Source organism: Balearica regulorum, chromosome 19 (assembly GCF_011004875.1).
Source record: "Balearica regulorum gibbericeps isolate bBalReg1 chromosome 19, bBalReg1.pri, whole genome shotgun sequence".
Taxonomy (NCBI): Eukaryota; Metazoa; Chordata; class Aves; order Gruiformes; family Gruidae; genus Balearica; species Balearica regulorum.
Genome location: NC_046202.1, coordinates 8,524,814 through 8,552,381, shown reverse-complemented (window position 1 = coordinate 8,552,381; position 27,568 = coordinate 8,524,814). Strand labels below are relative to the sequence as shown.

The 27,568-nt window shown below is 43.7% G+C and overlaps 1 protein-coding gene across 10 annotated transcripts in view; it reads left to right on the top strand.

The window, feature by feature from the left end:
• The window catches only part of COL26A1 (collagen type XXVI alpha 1 chain), a 197,182-nt gene that overhangs the window by 126,512 nt on the left and 43,102 nt on the right, over positions 1–27,568 (top strand). For all 10 annotated transcript variants that reach the window (XM_075771407.1, XM_075771405.1, XM_075771406.1 and 7 more), the window contains one exon: positions 26,157–26,218. In XM_075771407.1, coding sequence (XP_075627522.1) covers positions 26,157–26,218 — 62 coding nt within the window. The remainder of the gene's footprint in view (positions 1–26,156; positions 26,219–27,568) is intronic.

Here is a 27,568-nt window from a genome sequence, read left to right as displayed (position 1 = left end):
TGGCTGTTAAAGATATCCCCTGTCCTGCTGTTCTCATTAGCCTTACTAGTCTTGCAGGCATTTGCTGATCAGTCCAGTTCTAGCATTTCTCAGTCAACATGTTATATTGCAAGCTCAAAATGATTTGGTTGTCCCTATTCACTGATAACACACTTGACTCTTGTCCTATTTGTCATGTGTTTGCCATTTAATAAGCTTTTGTGATTTTAAATTTTTTTTAAAAGCAAACATAAACCCAACTTTGCTTGTGTACTAATTGACTTTGCAAGTAAAATAGTGCTCTGTTATTTAACAGCAATGCTTCAGTAGCACCGAGAGACCACTCAGACCAGGGCCCTGTGTAAGCAGTGAACAAACTCTCAGATACAGCAGGACCTGCCAGATGGCAGCTTCTGCAGCCCTAAACATTCCCTTTTTTGCCTGGGAATAATGGAGACCTTGAAGTGCTGCGTTGATAGATTTGGCAATATGCGTCTTATGTAAGGAACAGTTGCTAACAGCTGAAAACTTTTCTCTCTGTAGCAGGGCTACCCAACTGGTGTTTTCTGAGACTGGCTGAGTATCTGCCTTGAGATCTGCTTATTTTTACCACGCTTCATTGGGTAAGCCTCCTGCCAAATGTGCTTGCCCTGGCACTGTGTGCCACCTTCACTGATGGCATGGGAACTGCTGTCCGAAAAGACTGGAAGAGCGGGCTGCAATGTAGAACGAGGGATTTGTGATGTTGTCAAAGCTGGTGTTGCTGTTCCAGACTTTGATTGTCCTGCCCTAGTTGGGACTGGAGAGGACTTGCTTGTTTGAATGCAGTCCTGGGTTATCGAGAGCTTTCTTAACAGGAGGTTGTAGGCTGCCTGATTGCTTCCCCAAGTTCTGTGTAATGTATTTCTTTTTCATGCTGAAACTGGCTTGTAAAGCCTTTGAGTCTGCTATAGCTCAAGGGTGGCAATGTAGGGAAAAAAACACCTTCTTTTAAGTTTTCAGTGCGCTTTTTGATGCTATCCTTATTTTAATGTTGCATAATATATTTTCAGAGCATAAAACTCTTGTAGCTTTTGGTTATTAGATGAGTTCAGCAATTCCAACTTTATACACTATTTCTAGTCTTGAATTCTGACCTGTAGCTTACTGGGTGAGCAGAAAGGCTATAACACAAGCAGTAGTAGAAAATTTATTTGTGCTTTTTCATGTGCAGCTATCCTGAATCTTACTGCCACTCTCAGGAACAGCATCATGAGAGCAGCTCGTGGTGTGTTGTGCTCTTGCAGTTGGCTGCCTCTCCTTGGAGTATCTTGAACATCAGTGAGGGGGAAGTGAAATCTCTTTTCATTGGAAAAGGAGGGCTTGTGCGAAAGCTTTAACTCAGAGAATGGCCTTTTGTAAAAGACTGAAAGGAGATGGCTGCAAGTGTTGACCAGTTCTCCTAGAAGTCATCAAGTGGCTACTCTCATCTCCAAATCAGAAATGGAGTGCCTGTTTCTCTGAGCAGATGAAAATACCCCAGGGGATGGTCAGATTTCTAAGAAGTTTCAACACCTACTTACCGTGTTTCTTTCCTTATCTCCCTCCTGCAATCAGAGGTCATGCGGAACACCTTTTTTTCATGGAGTCGAGCCGCAGATTGAAAAACTCACTGCAGTAGATTGTGAGCAGGTTTCTGGTTTGACTTTTCAGTTTATATTGCTGAAGACTAACTTTATTAGTAAAATCTTGGGCAACTCAGCAGTGGATTTTTAGGCTCTGACTGGGTGCCTGGAGCTGCATTTCTTTGAACTGTCTTTTAGAGGAACTGCAGCTGTATAAATGGATGAAGACTGTGGAAAGAAACTATAAATATGACTTTATTGAGGTGGGTTTTTAAATCAAAGTGACTTTTTGAAATAGTTTAATGAACCTTAAAAACTATTTTCCAGTTCTTTCCAACAGCTATGTTACTTTTCGGCAATGGTGGAGGGGAGGGGGATGTTACCGAGGGAACTGTGGCCATTGCACATATGGCAGTGCCTTTTCCGTGAGACTCTTTAACCTTGACTGGACAGACAACTTAAAATGACCGGGGGCTAGCGTGCCTCTTCTGCTACTAATTTGCATGGTGTAAAATGTAGCTAGGTTTTGCAGGGCTAGACATATACTACTGGGATGGTGTTGGGGGTTGAGGAGTGAGGAATCTGTGGGCATTTGGAGACATTTCCTGTTGCCCTGCAGCTTTTTTCAATGGGCAGTGGTGGATTGTGCCTTACCAGGAAAGTGACAAACTCAATATATGTTTTCTTGCTAGAAGTTAATTGAAAACAATGATTTAGCACATTAAAAAAGTGCTAACATAGGTTGATGATGGTTTAGTGCCTTGTATTCCCCTTGTGTTCTTGTCACAGATGGTTTAGACACTCTTTGCTTAAGTATGCGTGGCAGGTATCTGAAGTCCCCAAGCCAACTGGTACTTTGAATTGACTGTCCGGGATCAGTAAGCACCACTGAGCTCTTGTTTCCTTAGCAGCTGGGAGCTAATGAAACTGTGGAAGAAGCTAGGGCTTTGCATCAGAAAAGATGTCCATTCCAGCTTAAACACAGCTCCATCTCTCCACGTCTTGATGACTCCAAAGTTGGCTTCAGTGGAAACAAGAGAGACTTAAATAGGGCAGCCAAGAGAGTGGAGCAAGGGGTAGATGGAGGGCTATGGGTGGTCACCGGAAAGTCAGGGCCAAACCACTGGCAGTTCTGTCTGGCTTATTCTTTTCCATAAGGGCATGTCTTTGAGGAGAACACTGGACAAGATTCTTCACTGAAGCCCAAAGCCATAGCACGAAGAAAATCATTCAGAAAGCGTCTCAGTAGTAGTCCAAAGAAAGTAAAAATAGCTGTGATGGAAGCAGTCTTCCTCTCGGCACAGACACAAGGGTATGTGCGCATGTATACACATCTGTGTAAATGAATGTGTGAAAGTAAAGGCACTGGAGTGCATCATCCAGAGGTGGTCTGAGCTGGGATTTCCATCAGCAGTGCCTGACATCAAGAGGCTTTATAGCAACCAGTGTTCTGTTTCAGGAGGCAGAGGTGTTCCAGATACACTGTACCATCGTGGTAAAAATGCCTTTGTTTTTGGCACAAAGGTAACTACCCCTTTTTTAATTCAAGTGTCACATTTTACCCACTTGCAGTTTCCTGCTTGTATGTTTTGGCTTTTGACCAGGACCTCGGGCTACGTGTGCTCATCTGGTTTTGATAAAACATTGAACTTAGACAATACATCTTCTTGGACATTTCTCTCTGTTAGATTCAAGTGTGATACAAAGCAACCAGTGCTTGATCAGTAGGAGACACTGTTTTTATCAAGCATTGTTGGATGTTCATTGGCCATGAAAGGACTGTAGAGAAAACTTGCCACAGCACAGACCAGTACAGGTGGGTGCTTCCTGTTCTGAGCCCTTCTTTTAGCCACTTTAGCAAAGCCCTAGGCTATAAAGTATGGTGCCCTTTTGAAGCCTATATTCACGTACTAGGCTACAACATCTAAGTTATTTGGCTGGTGTTTATCGTGCCGCTTTTACAGTCTTGTTAGTCTGCTAAGAGAGATAAAATGCTCATGAGATATCGAACAGTGGCAGATGAATGGGAGTAGCAACCTCATTAAAAACTATCTCTTCATCCCAACATTTCGGTAACATTTAACGAACACGAGAATTTGCAATGCAGTAATATATTGGGTAAAAAGTTGAGTAAAAATAGCATTTCTCATGGTTTGCCTAAGGAGTGTATGTGACCTCTGTTACTACAGTGAGTCTGTCAGCCTCAGTAATACACTTAATATCCCTAATATAAGAAAGAAAAGGATGTACCACATCCACATTTAGTAGACAGTGATCTAAAACACGAAGAAAGGTATCTCACTGAAGTTCATCTGTTCACCAGTCATCTAGGCTTCCCCTTGGAGGAGGGGGAGGTGGAGTAGGAAGAGGGAGAACGAGGGATCTCTCCAGAAGGGTGAGGATCCCTGCCTGATTTGCGTGCCTGGCTTAGACTATGGCGTATTTCCACTGTCACCACATGGTGCAGCACTGCGTTAGTGATGCTGAGTGATCTTGGGATGGCTGTGATGCCTGTGTGTTAGCATCATCCTGCACAGAGAAATTCCCTTAATTCCAGGTACCAGTGTAGTTCTGCCTGCCAGCACAGCACTGCATGTAGCTAGTCTGTCGACATGGGCACAAGAAACTGCTGGTGCGGTTACCTGCTTGTTATCCCAGGATAACAGCCTGCCCACAGCCCTTCCTGTCATGCTGTATTTTCAGTGCTGCCATACCGGTAGGCATACGGTGTCCAACTCACAGCAGGAGTGGTTGGTATGTGGGAGTATGTGAGTGAAATGAGTGATGGGTGAAACTCCATGGAAGCTATCCAATTAAGTTGTTTCTTGTGCTATTGGAAAGCCTGTGTTCCACAGGAAGATAGACTAACATTGTCAGATGTTTTAGCCTGACCTCAGGATCTGACAGATATGTTTATCCAGCGTGAGAGAGACTGGGATGCACCATGTGGACCTCTTTGTTCCTAGCTTTATTATATCTTTATCTCTCATCTCCATCCTTCATCTGGTGGACTGAGATGAAAGTTGCGTGCACCCCTCTGCAAGCTTCCTGACAGATCCAATTAAAATACCTTATTCCTGTAGAATATGTGAGGGTTGAGCCATTGAACCTATTCAGCTGGAGCGTTACAATCCTGGAGCTTTTTTTCTGTCGTGGCTCTGGGATTATGGGTATTCAAAACTGAGATTGAACACTTAAACTTTTATGGGAAAGGCTGGTAGAACTTTACATGCTATTTGGTTTTCAGCAAATTTTGGTCAACGTGGAATTGAATCTTGCAATCTTAAATACTATATGCCAGTAAATAAATGTGGTAGAATCCCATTTAATTTGTATGAGTTGCACCCCCTAAAATCCTCTAGGCTATTTGAACACATTACAAGTCAAAAACCAGAGCTTTTTTCCTAATTTTCCAGCTGTGCAAATCCATCCTTGGATATTAAAAAGACTAAGTCTTGTCATACATTTTTGTTTCCTTTATCTTGACCAATTTGCTAGAATTTTCAAAGATCTGGTTCGCAGTGTGTTGTATCTAACAAGTGTTTTTTTCATCATATCTTAATCCTTAAAGGCAAGAGATAACTCTCAAAGTAAGAGTTGACTACAGTTTTCTCATATGATATACTCCCATTAGATCTGTCTCCAGGTCCTGAGATTAGAAGACAGCTGATAATGTTCATTAATGATACACAGGATGAGGGAGGGATCCTGCTTATATTTCCTGTATTGATTGTTCTGCTGATTATAATGAGATCTTATTTTTGGTGGTACGATAGGTATATGGAACAAGAAGAAATACACAACAGAGGTTCCATCTTTTTGAAGCATCACTCATCTAAGCCATCTCTGATTTAAAAAAAGAAGTTGCTTTTACAACCATACAAAACCCTTGTCAAGATTTATATGAAATACTGTTGTGTCCTAATAATAACTTCTAGCTGAAAAATCTTGGCATCCTGCAGTTTAGGAAAGGGTTTTAAAATTCACCTTCAGTTTTTGGGCAACAGGCAAAACATGTGGCTCTGTTTAGGAGCTATTTTCGTTAAAGCTTGACAATACAGGATGATAAAATACAGCTGCATTGTTTAAACTTTCAATTTAATTTCTGATTTGTGTCCAAGTTGTTTCATCAATATGGCGCCATTCATTTCAAAACAAAGCTCTTGGAAGGGTCTCCATTACCCCACCATTGATCAAGAGGGTGTTAAAATGTAGAGCCTAATTATGTTCCTGGCCTGTTTGGAATTCCAAAATTGGATTTTTATAACTGTCAAATTTGCAATCAGAGTAACTTTCCATGACAATTAGTCAGAATTATTAGAGCTTTTGTTGCCAGGGAGTTATAACTAATGGTGGTGGTTCACTTTTCAAGGCTCTGTAAGTGTCAAAGGCAACATATATCATATAGAATAGCCATTTGACTACAACATTGTCTATACTTAACTGCACCCAAATGGCTACTACCGTTACAGTCATTTTTATCCATCCTCCAGGGCTGAGTTGTTGCCACAGCCTCTACTGCAAGCTCTGCAGATATAATTAACTAATGGGTTCTGCCTTGTTGCAAAATGGGACTTGTGAAATTGTGACATGTGAAAGTTCATCCTTGAATGTTTCACTCAAGCTTAGCTTGGTAAGGGCCAGTACTCAAAAGGCTGTTAATGCTGCTGATCTTGGTCAATTATTGCTTTAAATCTTTAAAATAAGCCAAACATAAATATCTATACAACCAGTCTGGATGAACACTGTCTCTTCTCAGTCTGATACCTCACAGTTAAAGCACCTACCTGTGTGTGTAATGTTGAGTATGTGCTGAACTGGAGATGTTTGACCAGTCAGGACTTCCTTCTTGGTATAGCTCTAAAAAAATAGAAATGTAAGGAATAAAGGTGTGAAGGAGAAGAAAAGTTACAACAAACAGAAACAAATCCAAAGACATATTAAAGCTAACTGAGATATCTGCCCTATGCTGTCTTTTTCACTGTAGACCAATATTCTGCAGACACATGGTACTGGAGCCTGAATGCTGCTGCGGGAGTGTATGTGCTCACAGAAGAGCAAACACTTATGGAAAAGCTTTCAGTGCCTACTGTCCAACATCTATTTTAGAGGCATCTGTTCAAGATGCAGATGACCTTCTATTGGCCTGTTGATGTCAACAGATTTTTGTCATCAACTTCAAGCTTTAGGTCAAGTACTAACTCTGCTGTCTGATAGTGGGGGACAATGGCCGTGTGTTCATCTTTGCATTTAGCTAAATGAACTATTTTCCAGTGGCAATTAATATTTACCCACGTTGCCGTGCCTGCTGTTCCTCCCACCCTGCACCCAATGCTGCACTGCCCCAAGCATCTCTGCAGTCATATGATTTAAGGAATTGGAAAATAATAAATTAGCTTTTTTCAGATTGGGTTATTTTTCAGCTGCCTCTTTCCTATCTGGTATACTGTCCATCTGTGAGGCACAGGCACACTCATTCTAAAAACAAAGGTGGCAACTTCTTAAACCAGTTAAGCTTTAGTAGTAGTGCTCCTTGGTGTCAAACTATCACCTCTGTTTTTAACCAGGAAGCTAGAGCCTGCCTTTTTCTTTTTAAGACATGTCTAGAACATCTCTTTGTCCACTGACATGTATTTACCTGAATTGTTGTGTGATTGTTTTTGACAAAAAGATCTGGAATATAGCTTTATTGATACAGGGTCCAAGTTGTTCAAGCCCCTAGTCCTGCAGAAGGTTTGCCCTGGAAGAAAGAGGGATTGTAATCAATTTTGTTTAATTAAATCAACCTAAACTAATTGTCAGCTAATAAAATAGTGTTGGTCAGCTCATAAAACAGAAATGAAGATTAAAAGAGTAGTTGCCATGAACAGGTGGTAACTCTGTTTCCAAGTTAGACCACATTACTCTCTGGCACAGGATCTCTGAGAATACCTCATATTCTAGTTTTTAAAAAAAAATGTTTATGAAACTTATAAAATATAGGGCTCATTTTATAACCAGTTTTCTATCTCACCTGCCAAGAGCAGTGGGGGTTGAGCCAGCACAAGGCGGATGCAGAGTTTTAGGCAGCTCTCCAGAAATGGATTCCCTGCGCAGGGCTGTGGAATACATTTCTACCTTTGACTGGCCTTTCTTTTGCCATTCTTGTGATTTAGTTTTTTCTTTCTTGTTGCTGTTACAGAAAAGATCTTTTAAACATTTTTTTTAATGCCATTGATCTTGACCTGGCACTGTTGTGCAAAGGGAGAAATTTCCTATGATGCTATTTAACTCTAGATGGATCTTGAGTTAGTAACAGGATCCTTCTGGATTTGGCCCTTGGTATTTCTGTTGACTCTGCAGTTCTTGCAGAAGGCATAAAACATTTATCTAATTTTAGCTGGAAGGGACTAAACTGGAATCTTTATCTGCTCCTCAAAGTAGAAGCAGAACTTCCCGCTTTGTAGTTGCTGTTAATGGTGAATTAATGAAAGAAAAATTGTTGCATAGTGGTGGTTATATTATTCAGTTAATAGTGCAAAATTATGTGGTTCTGAGAATTTTGTTATGGCTTGCATGCTGGTTTGTATGCTCTGTAGCGATGCAAGGCTTTCGGAATGAACATGACTTGTTGTACTGTCTGTGACTTGTATCTCATACCTGTTTTCTGTGACCAGCCATTCCCAGAAATCTCATGCAGGATGCACTTAGTTGATCTTATGTTAAGTCCTCAAACCTGTTAAGGCATTGAAAGACTAGTTTAATTCTCTCTCACATCAGTCCTCCTCTTTCAGACAGTACAAAACAGTGTGCTGCATTGATACAGCTCTTTGGGGTTCTGGCTGCAATGACAATCTCAGTTAAGAGGGGATGCTTCAGGAGAACTCCCCACCTGTTTCAGCTGTAAGTGCACAAGACAAACACTGTGCAGCCTTGTAGTCTCCAGCATCTTGTTTTGGGGCTTAACCTGGTTTTAATTTTCTGTCACATATTGCTTTGGGACCTCAGGTTGGCCAGACTTGGCCTTCGGGTTTTAAAAAGCAAAGCAAAGCTCTTGCTTCTCTGCACTCCTCTTGCATCAGATGTGCCCTTCCCTGACATGGAGGGCAGCTCCTGTGCCCAGATAACTGATTTCTAGGCTCTTTGAGACTTGCCTGTGATGCTTTCTTTGGGCTAGTACCTGACGTGGATAACTGAGCTTTGTTCTGCCTCCTCTCAGAAGGTGAAGGATAGGAGTTCCCCTAGCTGGCTGTCTTGGGGAGATGGGGGGAAGATGCTAGAGCTGCATCCCAATCCTCACTTGCAATCATGTGTCTGCTGTAGCAAAGACAGGGAGCAGAGTGTTTTTGACTTGTCTTCTGTGACACAGAGTACTACCATGAGTTAAGACAGGCCTACAGTAAGAGGTACAAGAGTTAGAAACCCTATACATTTGAAAGGGTCAGGAACTGGAGTGTCTGGAGGGAGGTTTCTGTGTGAGGCCAGGACTCCCCTGTGTGGCTCCTGCTGAGTTTGCTTGGGAGGCTGCAACTGCTGCTCGCACAGAAGCAAAACTGGTCCTGCCCACGCAACAGAAAAGTCTCAGTAAGTACGGTGTTTTCTGTCTTTGCACTTAGAGTAGCACTTTGATCCAGCCAGGTTGCTGCCCTGGCTTAGGTTGTGTCCCAGATCCCTACTTGCCTGCTCTCTCCTCTGCAGCCAGAGATGAGGTTGTGGTAGCTTGGAGCCAGCTGGCACTGGTAACACCTGCAGGAAAGGCAGCGGCATGGCCATCACCTTCTCCACAGGGGATTTTTCTAGTGGCAAGTATTGTTGCCCAGCTCCCGCTGCTTGAGTTGGTGGGACTAGAAGCGGTGTGAGTGGTGCAGCACATGCTGTGGTTGCTCATCTGAGCAGAGCTATGGTGGGACTTTATGGGAACAGCCCCTTGGGTTCCTGATCTGATTTACCATGTCCTTGCCAAATTAGAGCATCACTTGAACCCCAAATCTTGGATTATACCAGCTGAAAAGTTTCCTCACATTGGCAATCCTGTGAGGGGCTTGTCCCTCTGAGACAGAATTCCTTTAAGAAAAAGGGAATAAGATAGGGTTGGTGTCCATTTGAGGCTGTTTTCTGTTCATCCACATGTCCTATGCTTGTCCAACATTATGGAAACAGCTGCTGGGAGTCACACCAGCAGCCAAGTCTCTATTTACTTCTCTCAAAGGGTAGGTTTAAGAGGAATGAATTAAGAAGAATTCCTCCAGGAAGAGCTGGAGGAATATTAAAGCATCAGATCTCCAAAGAAATCTGTGTGGGTTTTAGTGCATGTTTGAGGGTCTTAAGGGACTCCAGGCCTTGTCCAGATTTGCACTGGTGTAACTGCACCAACATCTCCCGTTCCTCCCAGTGAAGATGAGTAGGAGGACAGTAAGCAAGCCTGCTGCTCAGCTTTCTAAGCATATGTGCAAAACCATCTAGGACCCCAAACTAACAAAAACCATATTCAAAGCAATTATCTCATCTTGTTTGTTTGTTTTTAATGTGATGTTTCTAGACACTGGTACAACAAGCACACTCTTGTAAAATCTTGTAACAGTTGTTTGTAGTTATATCTTCAACATGATTTTATGTGTGCTGATCATGACTAATGTACATCACTTCAGTGTGACCGTCATTCTCTAGTGCTGTGGGAAGTTTTTGGTACTAAGACAATTATTTCCTCAGCTTGTTTTCTTTTTCGTTTTTTTACCCTTCTGTGCAAGAAAACACAGATACTGATTTGCTCATATATTGTGCTTTCCAGATGGAAGCAGACTGGTTTACAAAGGCAGTTGGGGTCGTCATCTCTGGTTTTACCCTTGAAGATAGAAAAATCTCTAGGGACAAGGTAACCAGCCCAGCTCCCAAGCTGGCCCTGGCAGAGCTGGGGGCAGACACCCCCTCTGAAGTGTACTCTGGTTTTCTAAACATTAGGAGATACTGCTCTGCCCATACTGCTACAGGCCTTTCCCCTGACTTGATTCCTTCTCTCCTTATTGTCACAAACTTGTTTTTTAGCATATGTACCAGCCACTGGGAAGGTGCTGAGTTGTTCTTCCCATGGCTGAGCCAAGACAACAGCAGCTGCTCTCCCTCCTTGAACCTGGGACCATTTTTTCCCCATAGCGTGCAATTGAGGCAATGACTGCCGTTATCTAAAAAAAAAACCACAAACAAACAAACAACACCCCCCCCCCAAAAAAAAAAAAAAACAAAAACAAAACCCAACCCCAAGCCCCTTTTACATTCAACCAGAATGGATTGCTGCAGCCTGTTTCATTCAGTAGGTTTTTCTGTGGTTGTATTTCTTGGAAGCATCATCTTCAGTAGAGGCACAGGGCTCTTTTAGAGGCTTGTTTCAGCACTTTGAGAGCGTGAGTGTGTGTGTCTGTGCATGCATGTCTTGCTGTGGGTGGGAAGGGGGAAGTGCTGGCAGGAGCGCAAACGAGCTGAGCGGGGAGAGCGAAGGCACTTTCATTCCTTACCAAGTTTTGCTCCACAAGCTGAGTAAACTTTTTCTCTGCTGAACCAATGCTGTGCAGGGTGAGGGTTTGACACGTTCCCAGTGATAATTGCCTTGTCTCCCCCCTGCAGGTTCATCTGGCCACCAGCATAGTTACTTTTCCAACCACGACTGTAAGTGGGCAACATGAACATCACGGAAGAGCAGAGCCTAAGAGCAAAGCGGGGTGCAGTCCTGGGTGGGGGGCCAGGGCAGCCAGGGATGCCCTTTGCTTGTGAGGGGGAGGCATCCAGGAGGGGGTCTGTGAGTCTCTGCCTGCTTTTTGCCTCAGTTTCCCTCAGGTATCTGGAGGACAAGGAAAAAGGGGAGCTGGAAATGCGCTGCTCCTCTCCCATTCAGGCAGCTGCCCAGGCAGCACCCGATCAGCACCTGGGAAGGGCTGTCCTGCCTGTGCTTTTCTTGTTGTCCCTTGGGCCGGTGTCTGAGAGGGGATACCAGGCTCTACAGACCCGGTCTGCCCCAGGGTGCCTGTTGTGCTCTACTCCTCGCAACTAAAATCCACCCCCCTGTTTTCCCTGACTTATTCATGCTCCTAATCAAACTTTGGGGGTGGTATGTTGAGAAGAGCTAGAAGGGGGGTCAGCTTGATGAGGTGAGTGCTGCAGAGCGCTCAGAGGGAAGGTGGCTGTGACTTTGTAATTGCAGGCTCTCCTGTGAGGAGAGAGGTTTGTCAGCCATTGGCATCCAGCAGCCTGGTGTCTCCTCATATCTGAGTGTTTCTTTGACACTTATGTTGGTGTCTCTGAACAGCTTCCACTGAAAAAAACAAAATGGTTTTGAAGGTTGGAAGTGAACGACAGCTTATTTGTTGCTTGCCAGTGCATGAACTGTATGTCTCCAAACTGATGGTAAGAGTGGCTTGAAAGTGTGCTGGTGCACGTGCAAAAGCCCAACCAAGGTTTTAAATTTGACCATATATCTCTGATGATGGTTAATCAGTAAGAAGCAGGAATTTACATGGGAGTCTTTGTACCTGATGGCCATGGGCAGGTTTTGTGGAAGACGAAAATTGTCTTTGGGACCTTTGAAGCAGCATATATGCTGAGCAGACAAGTTAGTCCAAAGGGCCAGTTTTGTGAAAGCAGCGGTATGCAAGGCCATGAAAAGCTCACGCTGATCTGCCTCTCTGCTCTCCTTGCTGTACACACAGTCGGCAGAAAAATGCGCATCCCATAGCCCAAAAGCTCCTGTGAAGCTTTAAATAGGATGAGCATCTGTCTTTCTGTCCCTACCTCTGTTGAAGATGTGCTTCATGCTCTAGCTGCAGTTTATCTCTCTTTGTATGCTCTGCCCATGCATGTTACAGAACATGCCTCTGATTCCTCATTAACAGTGGTTATTCAGTGTAAAATTGGCCATTTGTCCCAGGCACAGCTGGAGTGGGCAGTAGCAGGGCAGAGATGGCAGCCTGGGAAGGATCTGCCTCAAATCTACAGTGCTGCATCCCTTGGGTGGGACCCTGGAACTGAAGATGCCCAACACCTATTCCCAGTGCTCGCTGTGGAGACCAGAGGGCATCTGGAGTGTGTAATGACTTCAGGTCCTTCCTTGAAATTCTTTGTTCTTATTGTATCAGGAAAAAAAATCAATATCCAAATAGAGAAGTGTCATGGTTTAAGTCCCAGCCGGCAGCTAAGCACCACACAGCCACTCGCTCACTGCCCCCATCCCCGGTGGGGTGGGGAGGAGAATCGGAACAAGAAGGTACAACTCATAGGTTGGGATAAGGACAGATTACTAGGACAGCAAAGGAAGAGGAAAATAACAACAATACTAATAAAAGAATATACAAGGCAGGTGATACACAATGTAATTTGCTCACCGCCAACCCGATGCCCAACCCATCCCCGAGCACTGGCCTCTCCTCCCTGGCCAGCTCCCTTTACCTACTGAGCATGACATCATATGGTATGGAATACCCCCTTGGTCTCTCTCCACTTTGTGCTTCAGTTTCTTCCTTGGTGGCTGTGTCCTTTTCAACATCTGCCCTGTGTCCGTAGAGGGCAGGAATAGTCCTGCTCCCTGCACATCATGGCCCTCTGAGGAGACAAAATATTAAATTATTTTAAAATGTGGCTTACTCCATTGTGCACTACTGCAAACCTTTAAGGTTTCATCCAGGCAAAATCTAACTGATGCTACTATTCTTCTGCTAACCTGACAATGGGTGTTAGAAGATATTGGCTGGGTTTTTGTAGTTTGGTTTGTTGGGGGTTTTTTTTGACTGTGCAAGGAATCCTTATCAGCAATTTGGCCTAGGATTCCTCTAGTTGTCCTTTGTTTCCTTCTATGGTTTGCTCTTAGTCATTTAGCTTCCAAATGATATGCTGATTTTTAGGATGTAGGCTAAACTCTTTGGAAGTATGGGGCCAGACAGCAAGGCAGAGATGTATTGCCCCTAGTGTGGTTGGGACTTGCTCTCTGAGATCCGGGGAGATGACTGTTCTGAAATGAACAGTGAAACGTGCAGGAGGGATTTCACAACTTCCCTGGAGACTAGATAACAACATTTGTACAGCGTAGGGTGTTTGTGGTACCACATGACATGAGGATTTGCTCTTCTCCTTTTTAGAAGGAAACATGCTAGGTAAGTAGAGAAGAGGTAGACTTGAGGGCAGGAGCACTGTAAAATCAGCTCCTTCTAACTGCAACATTCATTACTTTGATATAGGCAGGACCAAGAGGGACCAATGGAGAACTAAAAATTAGGTCTGTTTTAAGTGCAATAGAGATCCGGCTGCAGATACTTTTCTAACATTTCAAGCTAAAGAAGTGGAAAATTTTCTAACACAAGTGCCTGGATTGCTTGAATTTTGTCATGAGCTTTTTCTACCCCTTGGTGATCTGGATCCCAATACCTCGGGAGCATCACTCCCGGCATCTGGCCTTCTGTCTTGGGCAAGGTGGGAAGGTAATAGCGGTATGCTTACATATTGGAAGTGCTTCAGATGTGTGAGTTGCTGCTGTATTTCTAGAAAGTATAGAAAAGGCTGTCTGTTTTCTGTAACACTGTGATGTTCCTCGTAGGCTCCTAAGCACTACTGTATAGAGAGATCTGCAGATGCTTCTGGCCGCACTCAGGCACTTTCAGCCCTACCCAAGGTGGGTGTCTCTGCCTGGTGTTTCCTATTGGCTGTTTCTAAGCATTCAGCCCATCAGAAACTTCAGTTTCAGGGACTAAAGTGGAATTTAAACTATCTGAATATAGTCCTTTGTGTCAAATCAAATGATTTGTTAAAGCGAGGCCAGATTTGCGGGGAGAATCAATCTTTTTTATTAGATCAACTGATGTGGAAAAAGCAGACAAACTTTCAGGCATATTAACCCTTCTTCTGGCCTGTGTTTGTATTACAAGAATGGAGGGACCTGTCTTCCAGAGGAGACTGTGCTCTAGGATATGCATTCACACCAACTGTTCCTCAACAGCCTTGGTCTGAACACAGACATGGGTGGCATTTTTGGGCATGTTTCTACACTTTTTGGGGGAAAGACTTATCTCCCTCTGTGTTTGGACACTAGATGTTACTACACAACAAATAATGGGCTCTGCTCTGCAGCTGACTCGTTGTGCACGTCTGGGGCTAATTACTGAATCCCTCTGTGCCTCAATTTCCATCTGTAAAATGTCACAGATGCCCACCATTCATAAATCGCTTTCAGATTTCCAGATGAGGTGCTGGGTAAGTGTAGAATAGTGTTAGTTTATACATATTGTGCTAGAGTATAATATAAAACACATGCAACAGAAGAAATTTGCAGATGTGTCTCTTTCAACTGCAAAAGGCAAGGCCTGGGCTGATGATTTAGCACAGCACTAATTGGGCTAAAATAGGAGATTGCTTGTGTACTGATGCAATTGTCACCATTAAAGTCCTCATTTACCAACAGCTTTTGGTGATAGCCCAGTTATTTCCTATTGAGGAAAACTGTAGCATCTTGGGTCTTGAAGCACAGCAATTTCTAGCAAATGTCAACGTTTTTATAGCATCCCCCATGCTGGCTGTCCTCACACTTCTGGAAGGGGACTGTTCCATTGTTTATTTTGAATGTGCATCTTGCTTGGCCTGTAGCTGCACTTAGCACTTTTTTGCTGCCTGCAACCTTTTGGGCATATCCTAATCTCAAAGCAGAGGCATTTGACCGAGTCATTTCCATTGCCATTACTGGGTGTTGCATACACAGGAATCCCCATTTATTGATAAGAAAGCTGTTCCTGTGACTGCAAGTGAACGAGTGCCTGGCAGCTGTTCAGCATTAAGTCAGTTCTCAAAGTTTAAAGAATTTGTGGGCTGTGATGCTTTGGGTTTGGGCAATTAACTTTGGTTAAGTGCTTGAGAGTGTCTTCCAGACACATTTCATGGAGAAGGATGAACTTAAATAGTTGACAGATTTGATTTAGGTGCCCTCAAGTTTCCTAATTGTACTGTTGGACCTAAACACTCAGTGTGTATGAAACCTTGGAGCTCCTTTGACTGCAGGAGAGTTATGGTTGTTCCTTCCAGTTGCAATCTGGCCCTGTGTGTGTTTGAAAGTGTCAACGTTGTCCCTATTGCCAGCGGCATCATGTGGCAGCAGGTACCAGTGACTGTGCTTTGAGCCTTTGAAGCTGTTTAATTTTAAAGCCCTGGTCTGAGCTTATTTGCCAGTGTATTGTTGCCGGGTGCTCAGAAGTGATTATTGATGCTGAGCTGTTGGGAGGAGAAGGTGTGGAGTTGGGGAATGTTGGGGGGAATGAAAGTGTCTCTGGAGATATCCAGTTCCTTCTTGGTGTATTGCAGACAAATTGCGCCATTCTGCATTTGTCCGGTTTGGACTCAGTGGCTGCTCTCACCATTCCTCATCAGTGCTCAGAGGGAGGGTCAAAATTCATTGTCAAATCCTCCACAGCTGTAAGAGTAATGTAATATTGGGGCTGAGTGCGTGGGGTGACAGGCGTGGGAGAGGAGCTTGGCTGACGCCCAGCCTTACCCAATGCTTGCCATGTTCCAGGAGAAATCTCCCTGGATGCTGGGCCTTCAGTCGTAGGTCTAAACTTGCTATTTAAGGCATTTTTTTAGGAGAGTTTCAAGGTGGAGGCAGCTAGAACCTCAAAATGAAGCTCCTCAAACTGCCAATGGCATGATGTCTGTTACTATTGCTGTGTAGGTATCATAAATCAAAGAAAGCACAAATAGGCAAATTGTGAATAAGGGCTCAGTCCCACCAGAAAGTGAATGAATCCTCAGATTTGGAAGCATTTGGTGAGTTTGGGGTTAAAATAACAGGATGCAGGAATTCTGGAAAACATTTTGATTATGGATATCCTCTGTTTTTTCATTCTAAAACAAGTTAGAGAAGTAGCCTGGTGTAGCTATTTTGAAGAGTTTAAAAATCTGAAACTGAAAATGAAACATGCCTGGCTAACCCCAAGTGGATATTTCTTTTACTATTTTTTCTTCATCCAGAAGTTAATAGGGAAATTAAAAACAAACAAACAAAAAGAAGTCCTTTGCAGAGATGATACAAGGGATGTGCCAGGTCTCCTGACTCCCCAGTGTCCCTTGTCTCAGAGAACAAAATCACAGCTGCAGAGAAATGTGGAAGGGATTCCTTTTTCTGCTGCTCAGATCTCTAAGGACCATTGCAAGGCTCAGAGGGATTTGGATAAAGGCCAGCAAAGGGTAATTAGCAGAATTAGGCCCAAGTAATGATCCTCAAGAGACTGACTATCTCATAGCCTTGAACCATTTTGCTCCAGCTCTCACGTGCTGAGTGACAGCCTTGTGCAGAGCAAGGGTGTGTTGCACAAGGACTGTGGGGTGCCATGCAGAGCCCAGGGAGGACTGAAGTCTGGGAGAACGGGCAAACTGCGGGGGGTAGAACGCAAAGATGAAATGGTGGTCTGGGAAATCAAAGCTTTGCAAAAGTGCCCCTGGCACTAATAATAATAATACTACTACTACATAGTACTTTGATGTTCAGGGAGGCAATTTTGCTGGATTCAGACCATACTTCTCAGTTGCTTAAACTATTGTTTTCGCTATTGGTCTTTCAGCTAATTTTTTGTCTTGGCTAAAGGAAGCTTGTGCTAAATGTTCTGAATGAGGAACCACTAGTGCCTGACTGAACATCCTAAATGTAACATGTTTATGGGTTACAGGGACTTTATGGAGAGAGAAGGCATCTAACCCTAGAAGGTGTCTTTAGTCTTTGCAGGCTGAAGTGTAATAAAGCTCAAAGCACGGGTAGAATTTAAAGTCAGAAATCTAAACTGGAAACAAGATGCATTTTTTTTTTTTTTTTATACAATGGTTAACTTTGGATGCAGTTCACTAAAGAAACCTCAGTTGTCTGGCTCTAGAGTGTCTTTCTGAAAGATATACTCCAGTTAAGCACACGTTGTTTGGCTCAAGACTGTGAGAGATTCTCTGACCTGTGATACACAGGTGCAGAACCAATATTATAAGAGTCTCTCCAGACTTTATGGTGAACCTTGATTCAAATGTTTCCTTTTGTCCTGTCTGCTTCCTTATTTCATGTTACATTATGCCATATTTTGACTGCATTTTTCCTCTGATTGCTTCTCCCAGCAGGGAAAAGCAGTCTTTTCTGCAAAGGATGCGAGACCATCTCAATTTGAGATGAACTTTCAAGCGTGGTGGGATTCCCATGCATGCTTGGACTGGGGTTGAAAGAGTTAGCCAGGTCCCATCAAGTATCACTCCATGTCATAGATCAGGGAGTGACAGAGATATGAGTCTAGTTCAATGATGGTGGGTATCAGACACTGGAATTTGGCACAGTAAGGACTGGACCTCCTCTCCTCTATAGGAGGAGAATGGTTTCCCCCAGGAAGGAGCTCCAGCCCCTGTGGGCTCTGTGCCCTCGTCTTTCTTGGCAGGAAGGCATGTGGGCTCCCTCCTTTTAGTCTGGGGCCTCTTAATCTAGCTCCTATATAGCCCTATCTTGCTGTGAGAGGTTTGTATATACATCTTGTTCATACTACCTATGTGTCTTTATTTTCTGGCTTTTTATTTGCTTTGGTGTGCTTTACAGCCATACAGTAGCGAAGCAGGGGAGTAAAGGGCTCACAGGAGGGTTGTGTTGTACGACATCAGAAGTACTGAGCACCCACGGTACCATCAGCATTGCTTGGGAGCACGAGCACCATGTTCAGCAGCTCCGTAGACAGCAAGGCTTAAACAAACTCATGCTGGGTAGGTAAAAACTTTATCATCAGGGTCATTTCAGTCTTCAGGCAACTAGGCTGGGCTACATTAGTAAAATGTTCTTGGTGTTTCTAAAAATAATAGATAATACATTTCTAGCAAAACGTGTCGCATCAAAATCCAACCATTCCCTGCTAAACCTTACTATGACAGATGAAGATGGATTAAACACGGATCTTGCAGCTTGTGGTTGCCTGTGAATAAATGATCATGATCTAATTCCATATGCTAACAGAGCACAGCCCTAACCAGCAAAATAGATCTCTGGCACTGTGAAAAGGCACAAATCCCCAGGCTGAGAGCAATTATATATAAAATTAGTGGTGTGGGAGTGTGCATGTGTGAAATTTTAAATAAAACAATGTGAGTGATGTGAGCTGTTTAAGAATAGACCTGGGTGAATAATGGAGGTTTTTTGGGTCCATTTGCCAAACCAAAAAATTGGAAAGAAAAATGATTTGGGAGAAACTGAAATGGAAATTTTTAGGTTTTTGACACAACGTAATGACTAAAATATGGTTTTGGGTCAACCCAAATTATTTCATTTGACCTGAAGTGAACCATTTAGTTTCACTTAAGACTATTTAATTAGTTCATTTCATTTTTAATTTAGGTGAGTTTTGAAATAAATGCTATTTCAAAACTTGAATGAAACGTGTCATTAAGAAACTATGAAAATAATTTTTAAAAAATCTAGATAAAATATTGCAAAAATTTTAAAAATTGCACCCATTTTTTTTTTCACTTGAAACTATGTACCAAATTTTATGTGTGTTCTCAAAAAGTAGTTGGTACTCTGAAAGTGCATTTTGTGGTAAACTTTCTTTTCGCTCAGTTTTGCTCAGGGTTTTGGTTTTTTTTTTTTTTACAGACACTTCAAAATCACAGAGTATCATGATAATGAAAAACTATTTCTTGCTTATTCAGGGAAAAAAAGCCTTTTTCTGTTTAAGAAGGTAGAAGAAAGTAGACATGAAAATGAAGGATGAATGTTTTACAAGCAGAAAAAGATCATATAGCAGTTCTTATAAGAAACTAAATTTGAGCTGCTTTTTAAAGATAGCCAGTAAAGTTAAGGGTAAGGATTATTATAATGGAGATACAAGAGAAAGAGATTAGAAATGGAGAAATTTTGGCAGTGATTGGGAGATGGTGAATTATCTGTAATGATGGTATAAAGGCAAAAAGATTCTATAGGTGTTCTGTTTCATATTGATAGGCAGCCTAATAACTCCCTATTTACAGGTGAAAATAAAACTTTCCATCCTGTAAAATCCTGATGTGAAAACTGTGGGAGAGAACAAACCATCTTTGGTCAATGAGACCATCTTTAAATTTCTCTGAGCCTCTAGTTCCTTATCTGTGAGATACTTTAATTAAGCTCCTGGTCACGCTGAGTGGAAATGGTGTGGGGCTTTGTCAGTGCTGGTTTTGAACTTGGGATTAGAGGAAATATGTGTTGAAAGCGAGTAGCCTATGGTTTTCCATAGTTACTGGATTTGGAAAGGGGGCAAAAAGAATGATGTGCTCTCTCCTTCCTTCCACGTTTGCTGGTGGGCAAGACCCAGCCTCGTTCAGCCGTCTCTGTGCTGCCGAAACAGAAGGGATGCTGTAAGGTGGTGGTGTGTTCTGTGTGCATCCAGTCTGAGCACGCTTAGGTCAGAGCATGCGATGTTTGCCATTCAGCAAGAAAACAGATTTCCCCTGCAGCTGAAGGTGCTGATGTGTTGGGGAGAGGAGGGACCTAATGAGCTCTTCTTTTTTCAGTCGGGTGCCTTGGACTGTCTGTCCCAGCATCGCTGCTGTGAGAGACTCTGGCTATCTGGGGCTCCTCCCTCACCACTGTCTTTGCCAAAAGGTGAACATTTGCAATGCACGCAACAAGTAAATATTGTGGTAGCCAACTGAGAGGCTCTTGCAGCTGAGTCTTAATGATCCCACACTAAACAAAACCCAGAGAGCTTCCCCTTACAGAGAAACAGCTCTTGCTCCAGCATACTGGGTCCTGAGCCGCGGCCAGGGCGTACGATGTGCTGGTAGGAGCCTTTACCTCCTGCAGCTCTCCAGACCTTTGATTCCTGTTTGCTCTTCAGACCAGAGGCTACCGGGCGACACAAGCCTTCCTCCTCTCCACAGTTGCTGTCAGCCCTTTGCCTTTCACATGCTCAAACCTCGTTACAGAGCTACAGACGTGACTGATTCTAAACAAGTACAATTAATAAAGTCTATCTAGCCAACATCTGACTCTCATTAGATGAAACGTGTTGAAAAAACAGATCCCAGGTTGGCTGTGATTTATGGCTTGAGTCTGCTATCCTTCACAAGCACTGGCGAAAGCTTTTGCAAAGGGCCAGAACATAAACTACTTAGGGAAACTCAGTATCCATGTAAAAAGGCTGGAAGGGTCAAATCAGACAAATTAAAGAGGGGTGGAGATGCAAGCCCAGGCTAGCTGTCCCCTGCTGAGGGCCACCTAGGTAGGCACAGGAGATCTGTGTTCAAATTTCTACTGTGGAGTTTGACTTGAAATTTCTTCTGTGCTGGAGTCTAAAAATGTCCCTGTTGGGGGGGTGTGTGTGTTGGTGGTTATTTTGAGGTTTTTTGTTTGTTTTGTTTGCTGGCTAAACTGTGCGTATGTGTGTGGTAACAAGTGGATGGAGGGGTTAGTGGTCTGGTGGTTTATCTCGTGAGCATCCAAATACAACATCTCTGGTGCATAACATTTCAGGTGCTCACCGAGTTGACAGTAGAAGTTAGCTGTGCTTCCTACTTCCCTCAGGAGTTTTGACCTTCATCCTTTTCTCCTTGCAAAGAAACATGGTTGCCTGTACTAATTTAGCTGACTTCCCTCACGCTCTTCCAGATTTGTTCAGAGACTGCTCTGAACTTGTCCTGGAGAAAGGTCTCTACTGAGAAAAGCCAGTCTCCCGCTTCCTTTGAAAGACAAAATTTTCTTCAATCTGGACCTACTCAAGTTGTATATTACTGATTTGTAAGACAGTGCACCCCGAACCGTAACAGCATGGTGCATGGAGATCTGCTCTGGGTAGTCCTGACTGCACAGCTGCTGGTGCAGAGGTAAAGCTGTTGCGTTGTGTTTCGTGGAGCTGCTGTTGTGTTCCCAGTGCTGCAGGCGTGGGCTGTTGGCACGGCCTTGACACAGCTCTGGTTTGCCCCCCCTACCTTGAGGATAACCGAGTTTGTGCTCTTTGTGCATGTCTGTTTCTGAAAAGTGCAATGGAAGTGGTGGACTTTATTAGATGGAAAGAGAAGAGCTTGCAGGCAGGTTTTATCACAGAAATCAAATATACTCATTTATTTCTCTGTGTGTATGTAACATTTAGTCATTTTTCATCCTCTGACCTCGGGTCCTTTACAGAAGAAACATTACACTAAAAATGGAAGAAAGGAAAGTAAGACTCAGAGGAGGAAAGTGCATTGTTTAGAGTCCTGAGCAGGTTGAAGCACAAGCTGCAAATGCGATTCTTATGTCTGAAACTTGACTGCGTGCTACGCCCCATTGCATTGCAAGGTTGAAGTTTCTTGTAATGGCAAAATATGGTCTTGAAAAAACCGGCTGCAAAGATTTTATTTGTTTAAACAAAGGCTTTGTGATTCCAGAATTCTCTCCCCTTTCATATGCTATAAACCACCGCCTCCACCTCCCCTCTGAAATATGAATTTTGGAGTAATCCATCAAGAAAAAGAGAGACAGAGCCTTGATCCCTTGACTTCAGTTGAGCTGTGCAATTTATATCTACTGAGCATCTGGCTGTAGGGAAACCAAAAGCCCTTTTAATATTCTGCAGAGACTCTGGGTATACAAATGAGCATGAGCTGTCAGAGCTGAGAAATAGGGCAGAGATGCCAAGAGGTTTCTTTGCCATTTTGCACAAAACTCTGACCTGCAGCCCTGTGGTGAAAGTTGGCCTTGTTTTTTCTGCTCCCCTCAGTGCCACTGTGATAATTGTGCTGAAATCATTAGAGCCCCATTGGTATAAAGCTGTTATCACGCCTTTTTTGTTTCTAGTGAGGAGTTTGAAGACTTGTGGGGCTTTCAGCCTTGAGGAGCTGCATTGTACAACTATTTAATCATGAAATTATGCAAACGCTGCTCAAGCCCTGCGAAGCAGGAATGCCAGGTCATTCATTCACCGCTATAAGTCGCTTGTCTGGAGTGGAAGCCGCAGGCTTACAGCCTAGTGCCCGTTTGCAAAGCTGCAGTGCTGGAGGTGCTGGCTCAGCCTTTAATCAAAGATTGGTCAAATGCAGCAACCATTGGATCAGGGTTAAGCGGGTCACTGCTGGCACAGGGAACACGACTTTTCTAGCAAGCCGAGTCTACCGCATCTTTGATACGTTAGACTTTTCTTTCCCCCCCAGTTGCATTTCTTTACCCACGTGGCTGGAGAGGGGGAATGGGAGGGTGGGAAGGGAGAGGTGTGCTAGGACAGTAACAGAGAGACATTATGGAGACAGACTGGGTGTCACACAATATGCTGGTACAGTCTCATGTTCATTATCTCAATTATTTATCCTCCCTGCTGGAACACTTCTAAAACAAATTCTACCATGTGTTTTGAGGTTGGGCTTCATAGAGTGAAATCGCAACTCCTTCTCAGAGTTTAGCTGGAAAAATACAAATCTGCCAACTAGGACTATGAGGGAAATAAACTGTGGTTCTGTGTAGCAGCACGTGATGGATTTCTGCAGATATGGAAAGCGTCTGCTCTGGAGTTCCAGGTCAGAGAGTATGTGTATTTGCCCCAATGTTATATTCATTGCATGTGAAATAATGATGTGAGATTCTGAAATTCGTTTTAATAAAGCAGATGGCTTTCACCCTGATCAGAAAATTCAACTTCACAGTCCCAGGCCTTGGAACCACCAGCCATCAGAATTACACACTAAATATTTCAGTGCATAGTAGTCAGGGAAGATATTTATTAGCTTGATTTGTCACCACCATTCTCAGGCTTTCTGCAAGGACAGATAACAACCCCAGACCTTGAAGCAGCCTGGTCCCTGCTGTGTGGTGAGCGAGCTTTGAATGTCATTTCTGTAACCGCAGTACTGAGCATGCATCTCTGTGTTTGAAAGCATCGTCCGTCTGTTGGTTAGCTAAATAAATGTCACAAGGATTTGTTGGCAGGATGGATTTCCTTAGTAAGAAGATCTTTTGCATTAGGACATGTGCTTTCTGGATTAGTTAAATGTCTTTTGGGTCCTGTCTAAGTACCTTGGGTGTGGATCTGGGTTTCCAGGCATTTCTCAAAGGAAAGGATCAGAGTTCAAGTCCAATTTGAGCTGAAGTAGTTCTGTTTCTGACCTGGGCTGTGTTTTGCATATGTTTCAGCAGACATCACTGACATGAACATGATATTAGTACAAATCTCACCATGCAGTGGCACTGCTGCTTCCTTCCCCTTATGTCATTTTGTTCATTTACATCTAACCTTGTGTGCTGCAAATGCACCGGGAGGGCTCTTAGAGACACTCTTCAAGAGCAGAGAGGGCTGCTGGACTGGTGCTGTTCGTACACTGTCTGGCAGAGACAATCAGAGTATCCTCCCCTGGGAGCTGTTTGATTCATCCCTGTGCAGAGGGGTGCTACAAGCCCTTTTTTATGAGCTGAGCTCTCCAAGGAGAGCTTAAATGATCAATCCATCTCAAATTATGCACAGATATGGTTTTCAGACAGTTCAAGTCAGTCTCTCTAAACCTTTGGGAGTTATTAATATGTGCAAGCCAGCAGAAGGCAGAATAGGACTCCATATTTTATTTGCTCTGTAACACATCTGGTACGCCTGTTGGCTCTTGGAAACACTGGATTTATTCAGTCTTATCTTTCTATGGGGATGAGCAAGATCAAAAGCATGAAGCTGGTTATATGCAGAACATAATTCCCTGTTTTACACACCACAAGCAGATCCAGACCAAACAAGCCTCACCCATTTCCTTCCCTGTAGGACAATGCACTTATGGCACTTGCATATTCTTGGGCCATTTCAAGCCAAAAAATATTGCCCAAGATCTATTGCAGAGAATAAAAATAAACAAATGTTATTTCCTGTTGGGTAAAAGAAAGTCTATGTCAGTATTGACCTGTGAGGAAATCCCTCAATCTAAGTGTTCCTGAACCATCAGGTGCTTTGCAAAACATTGGGTATCGTGAGGTGGAAGATCTATGTCTGGCGCCTTTCGGAAGCCACGCAGCTCCTCAGAGAGTTTCAGTGAGAGAATTTCTTTAGAAGGTTTATGCAATGGGTGATTGGTTGCCATTAGCACTCAAGCAAACTTCTTAAGAGGGTAAATCACTAATGTGAAACAGCCAAGCTTCCTGGCCCTCCAAGCCATGTGCTAAAGTCTTTGCATAGCTGACAGCCATCGGTGCATGCCATGTGTTTCATAAAACTGGAAAGTGTTTGTGGATGAAGATTGGAGAGATTCCTTGGGACTCCTTGTGCCAAAGGGGACAAAGCTTGTTAGTGGGGACAACTGAGTTCCAGGTATCGGAGTGATGTTTATTCAGGCCAAACCCCATGTTTACCCATTCATCCCAACAGATAGGCACTGGGTTTACTCAACATCCCCTGCATTGGTCCAACCTCAGCCTGAGCTGCACCTGAATGGACTATTAAGGGGCTCAAGAATTACAGGTCAACCTCCCCAGCCCTATGGAAATACCAGGATTCAATACTTATTCTGTGGGCAGTCCGTGAAAACTGGCTCTGGCCCTTAAGGAACCCAGAAACACTCACAGAGATGTATTTCTCCTCTGTGGGACATGAGATGGCAGTAATTCATGACCGGAATATGGATGGTCTGTTCTCTGAAATACTTCATGCTGCAAGTCATTTTTCTTTTTTAAAAACTGCTGTACTTCAGAAGTCGTGATAGGTGAGTGGTCCAGCCTGGAAAGCTTCTCTGAGAGCTGGGAATGGGCAGTTCCACACTGCTGCAAAGCGCTGGGAAAGTGCCTTGTTGATTAAGTCTCTGCTCAGGGCTTTATCCTCCTTCACTCACTTTAGAATTGTTGAAATGAAAACAGAGGCAAAGCAGCAGGCCTTCTGTTTAGATAAGTGATGTCCTTTCTATCAAGTAATCATTTTAAACTGCACTCAGAGCCTATTTTGTTAACATTTGTTCTTGCTAAGGCATCCTGTCAAGACCCCTTTGGTGGCTGCTGCCTATCTGTTGCTTCTATGCAGCAAAGTGAGATGGAATCTACTTTGTGCTGCAGCTCCAGTCTGCATCAGCCCTGGGGTCTGTCTTGGATTTTGTTGCTGTCACAGAGGCAGACGATTTGTTGTGGGAATGGTAGCAGGCCCTGGGAGCCCAGGGATGGAGCAGGACTCCACAGAGACGGGCATTTGGTACATTCATTGCTTTCCCCGATATTTGACCAGGACGCAGTATAGGAGAGGGTACAGCACAGAGCTAAATGGAGTAGTGGTGATGTCTGCTGAGGTGGGAGCATGTGCCACATCAGCTTGCACCAGTGGCAGAACACGTGCCTCTGCTGGTGACAACGGGTCATGTTGGTTCGCCTCATGAAAAGTCTTAAAACTAATTTTTTTCTTCATCTAGCTTCTATCTGTTGGGAACTTGGTTTCATACTCTGCCCCACTAAACATCCCCAAACAAGGTTCATGGAATGGGCTGTGACTGTTTACCTGTGCAGTGGATTTGAATATTTATTTTCCTTTCATTACTGATCTTGAATCACTTTCCTGTGCACCTCGGATCAAAAAGGGATCAGGGTCTGCAGACTGAAAGCCCTAGATTAAAATGCAAAGTACACACAAATTTTACATCATTTTGTTTTGTTCTTTCTAGAATGCATGAACTGCACAAGACTAACTGATATGACCGAGAGGCTAAACACGCTTGAGGCCAAGGTAAGGACCTGCCTTTATTATTCTGTTTGGCAAAAATTTCCAAGAGTTGCTGCTGAAAAAGATGTTGAGTTGGCAGCCCTGGAGAGATCAGGTGTCTGTCCTTCCATCCCCAGCGAGGAACACGCTGTCGTGGTGGTTCTCCAGAAACAGGGGTCACATGGGCATTGCTTGCCTCTAGCCCAGCTTCTTCCACTTCCCATGCAGCTGCATCTCTGCCTCCCTTCTTCCCTCCAGCTGCTCAGCTCAGCTCCTCTGAAATAACGCTCAGACCTGAGAAATAATGCGCTGTGTGTTGCCTCCACGCTTATCACTGTGTTTGCCCGTTAGGAGCTTGCCCTCACACTGGGTCCACCTTGTCTCTGGCTGGCCGGCTCTCGTGATGGGCTCGCTGGCCGCCGTGTAGTGGTGCATCCAGGCTGTGCTCGCTGCTGTCACAAGTGTGCAGCTGCTAATAAATAATTAATAGCTTATTGCTTTCGACTGGAACACGTTGGCTCAGGTTTTGCTTCAGAAAGAGAGGGCAGACAGAGCTGTATGAAAAATCTCTTGCCTTCAGCTGGCTGATAATGTGGGGATGTAAAGCAGTGATTCCCCTCGCTCAGGAAAGAAGCAGACTCTGATTCTGGTTTCTCTCGCTAAAAATGCCTTGTAGAAACCTTACTAACATAGAGTGCAAAACAGAGGAGTAACGCTACATAGATTTTTTTAAGAACAGTTGTTTATTAGCCTACTCTTCAAGTGCTATCCAGTCCTGCTTTTTTATCCCTTTTCTGAAAGATGTGAGGCTTTCACGCATAGTTTACTGGAGAGAAATATTAAGGGGAAAACTTCATGTTGCAGGGGTTTTTTTGCAAATTGTTTTAGTTTCTGTCTATAGAGATTCAGATAAATTGTTCCAGTCTTGCAACAAAGCAGCTGAGTCAGCCGTTCCCCCTTTGATCTGTGGTCCCTCCTGAGACAGCCCAATCCTGCTGTTAGATATAGCGCTTTGGTGCCTTTAAGGCATTGTGCTGCTGTTATTATTCATTAACTGATGGTTGTCAATGACATAAAAGAATTTGGGAAGAAACCTTTGTAGAGGGGGGTGGTGGATGTGTGGTGGTTTTGAGGCCAGTGCATGATATTATAGCAATTTGGGAATTGTCTGTGCTGAAATGGAGTGAGCAATGTTGTCTGGAACTTCCTCAAAGCTTTCACAGTTGTATTTCACTACAGGAAAATGAAGGGGTGAGGGGAATGAAATTCTGGGGAGCAGAATTGTTCAAGTGAAAACAACTGTTGTAGTGCAAAGGACAAAGACAAGCTGGATTGTTTTTCTGAGCAGCGGGACCTGGCAGGTGGGTGTTCTTT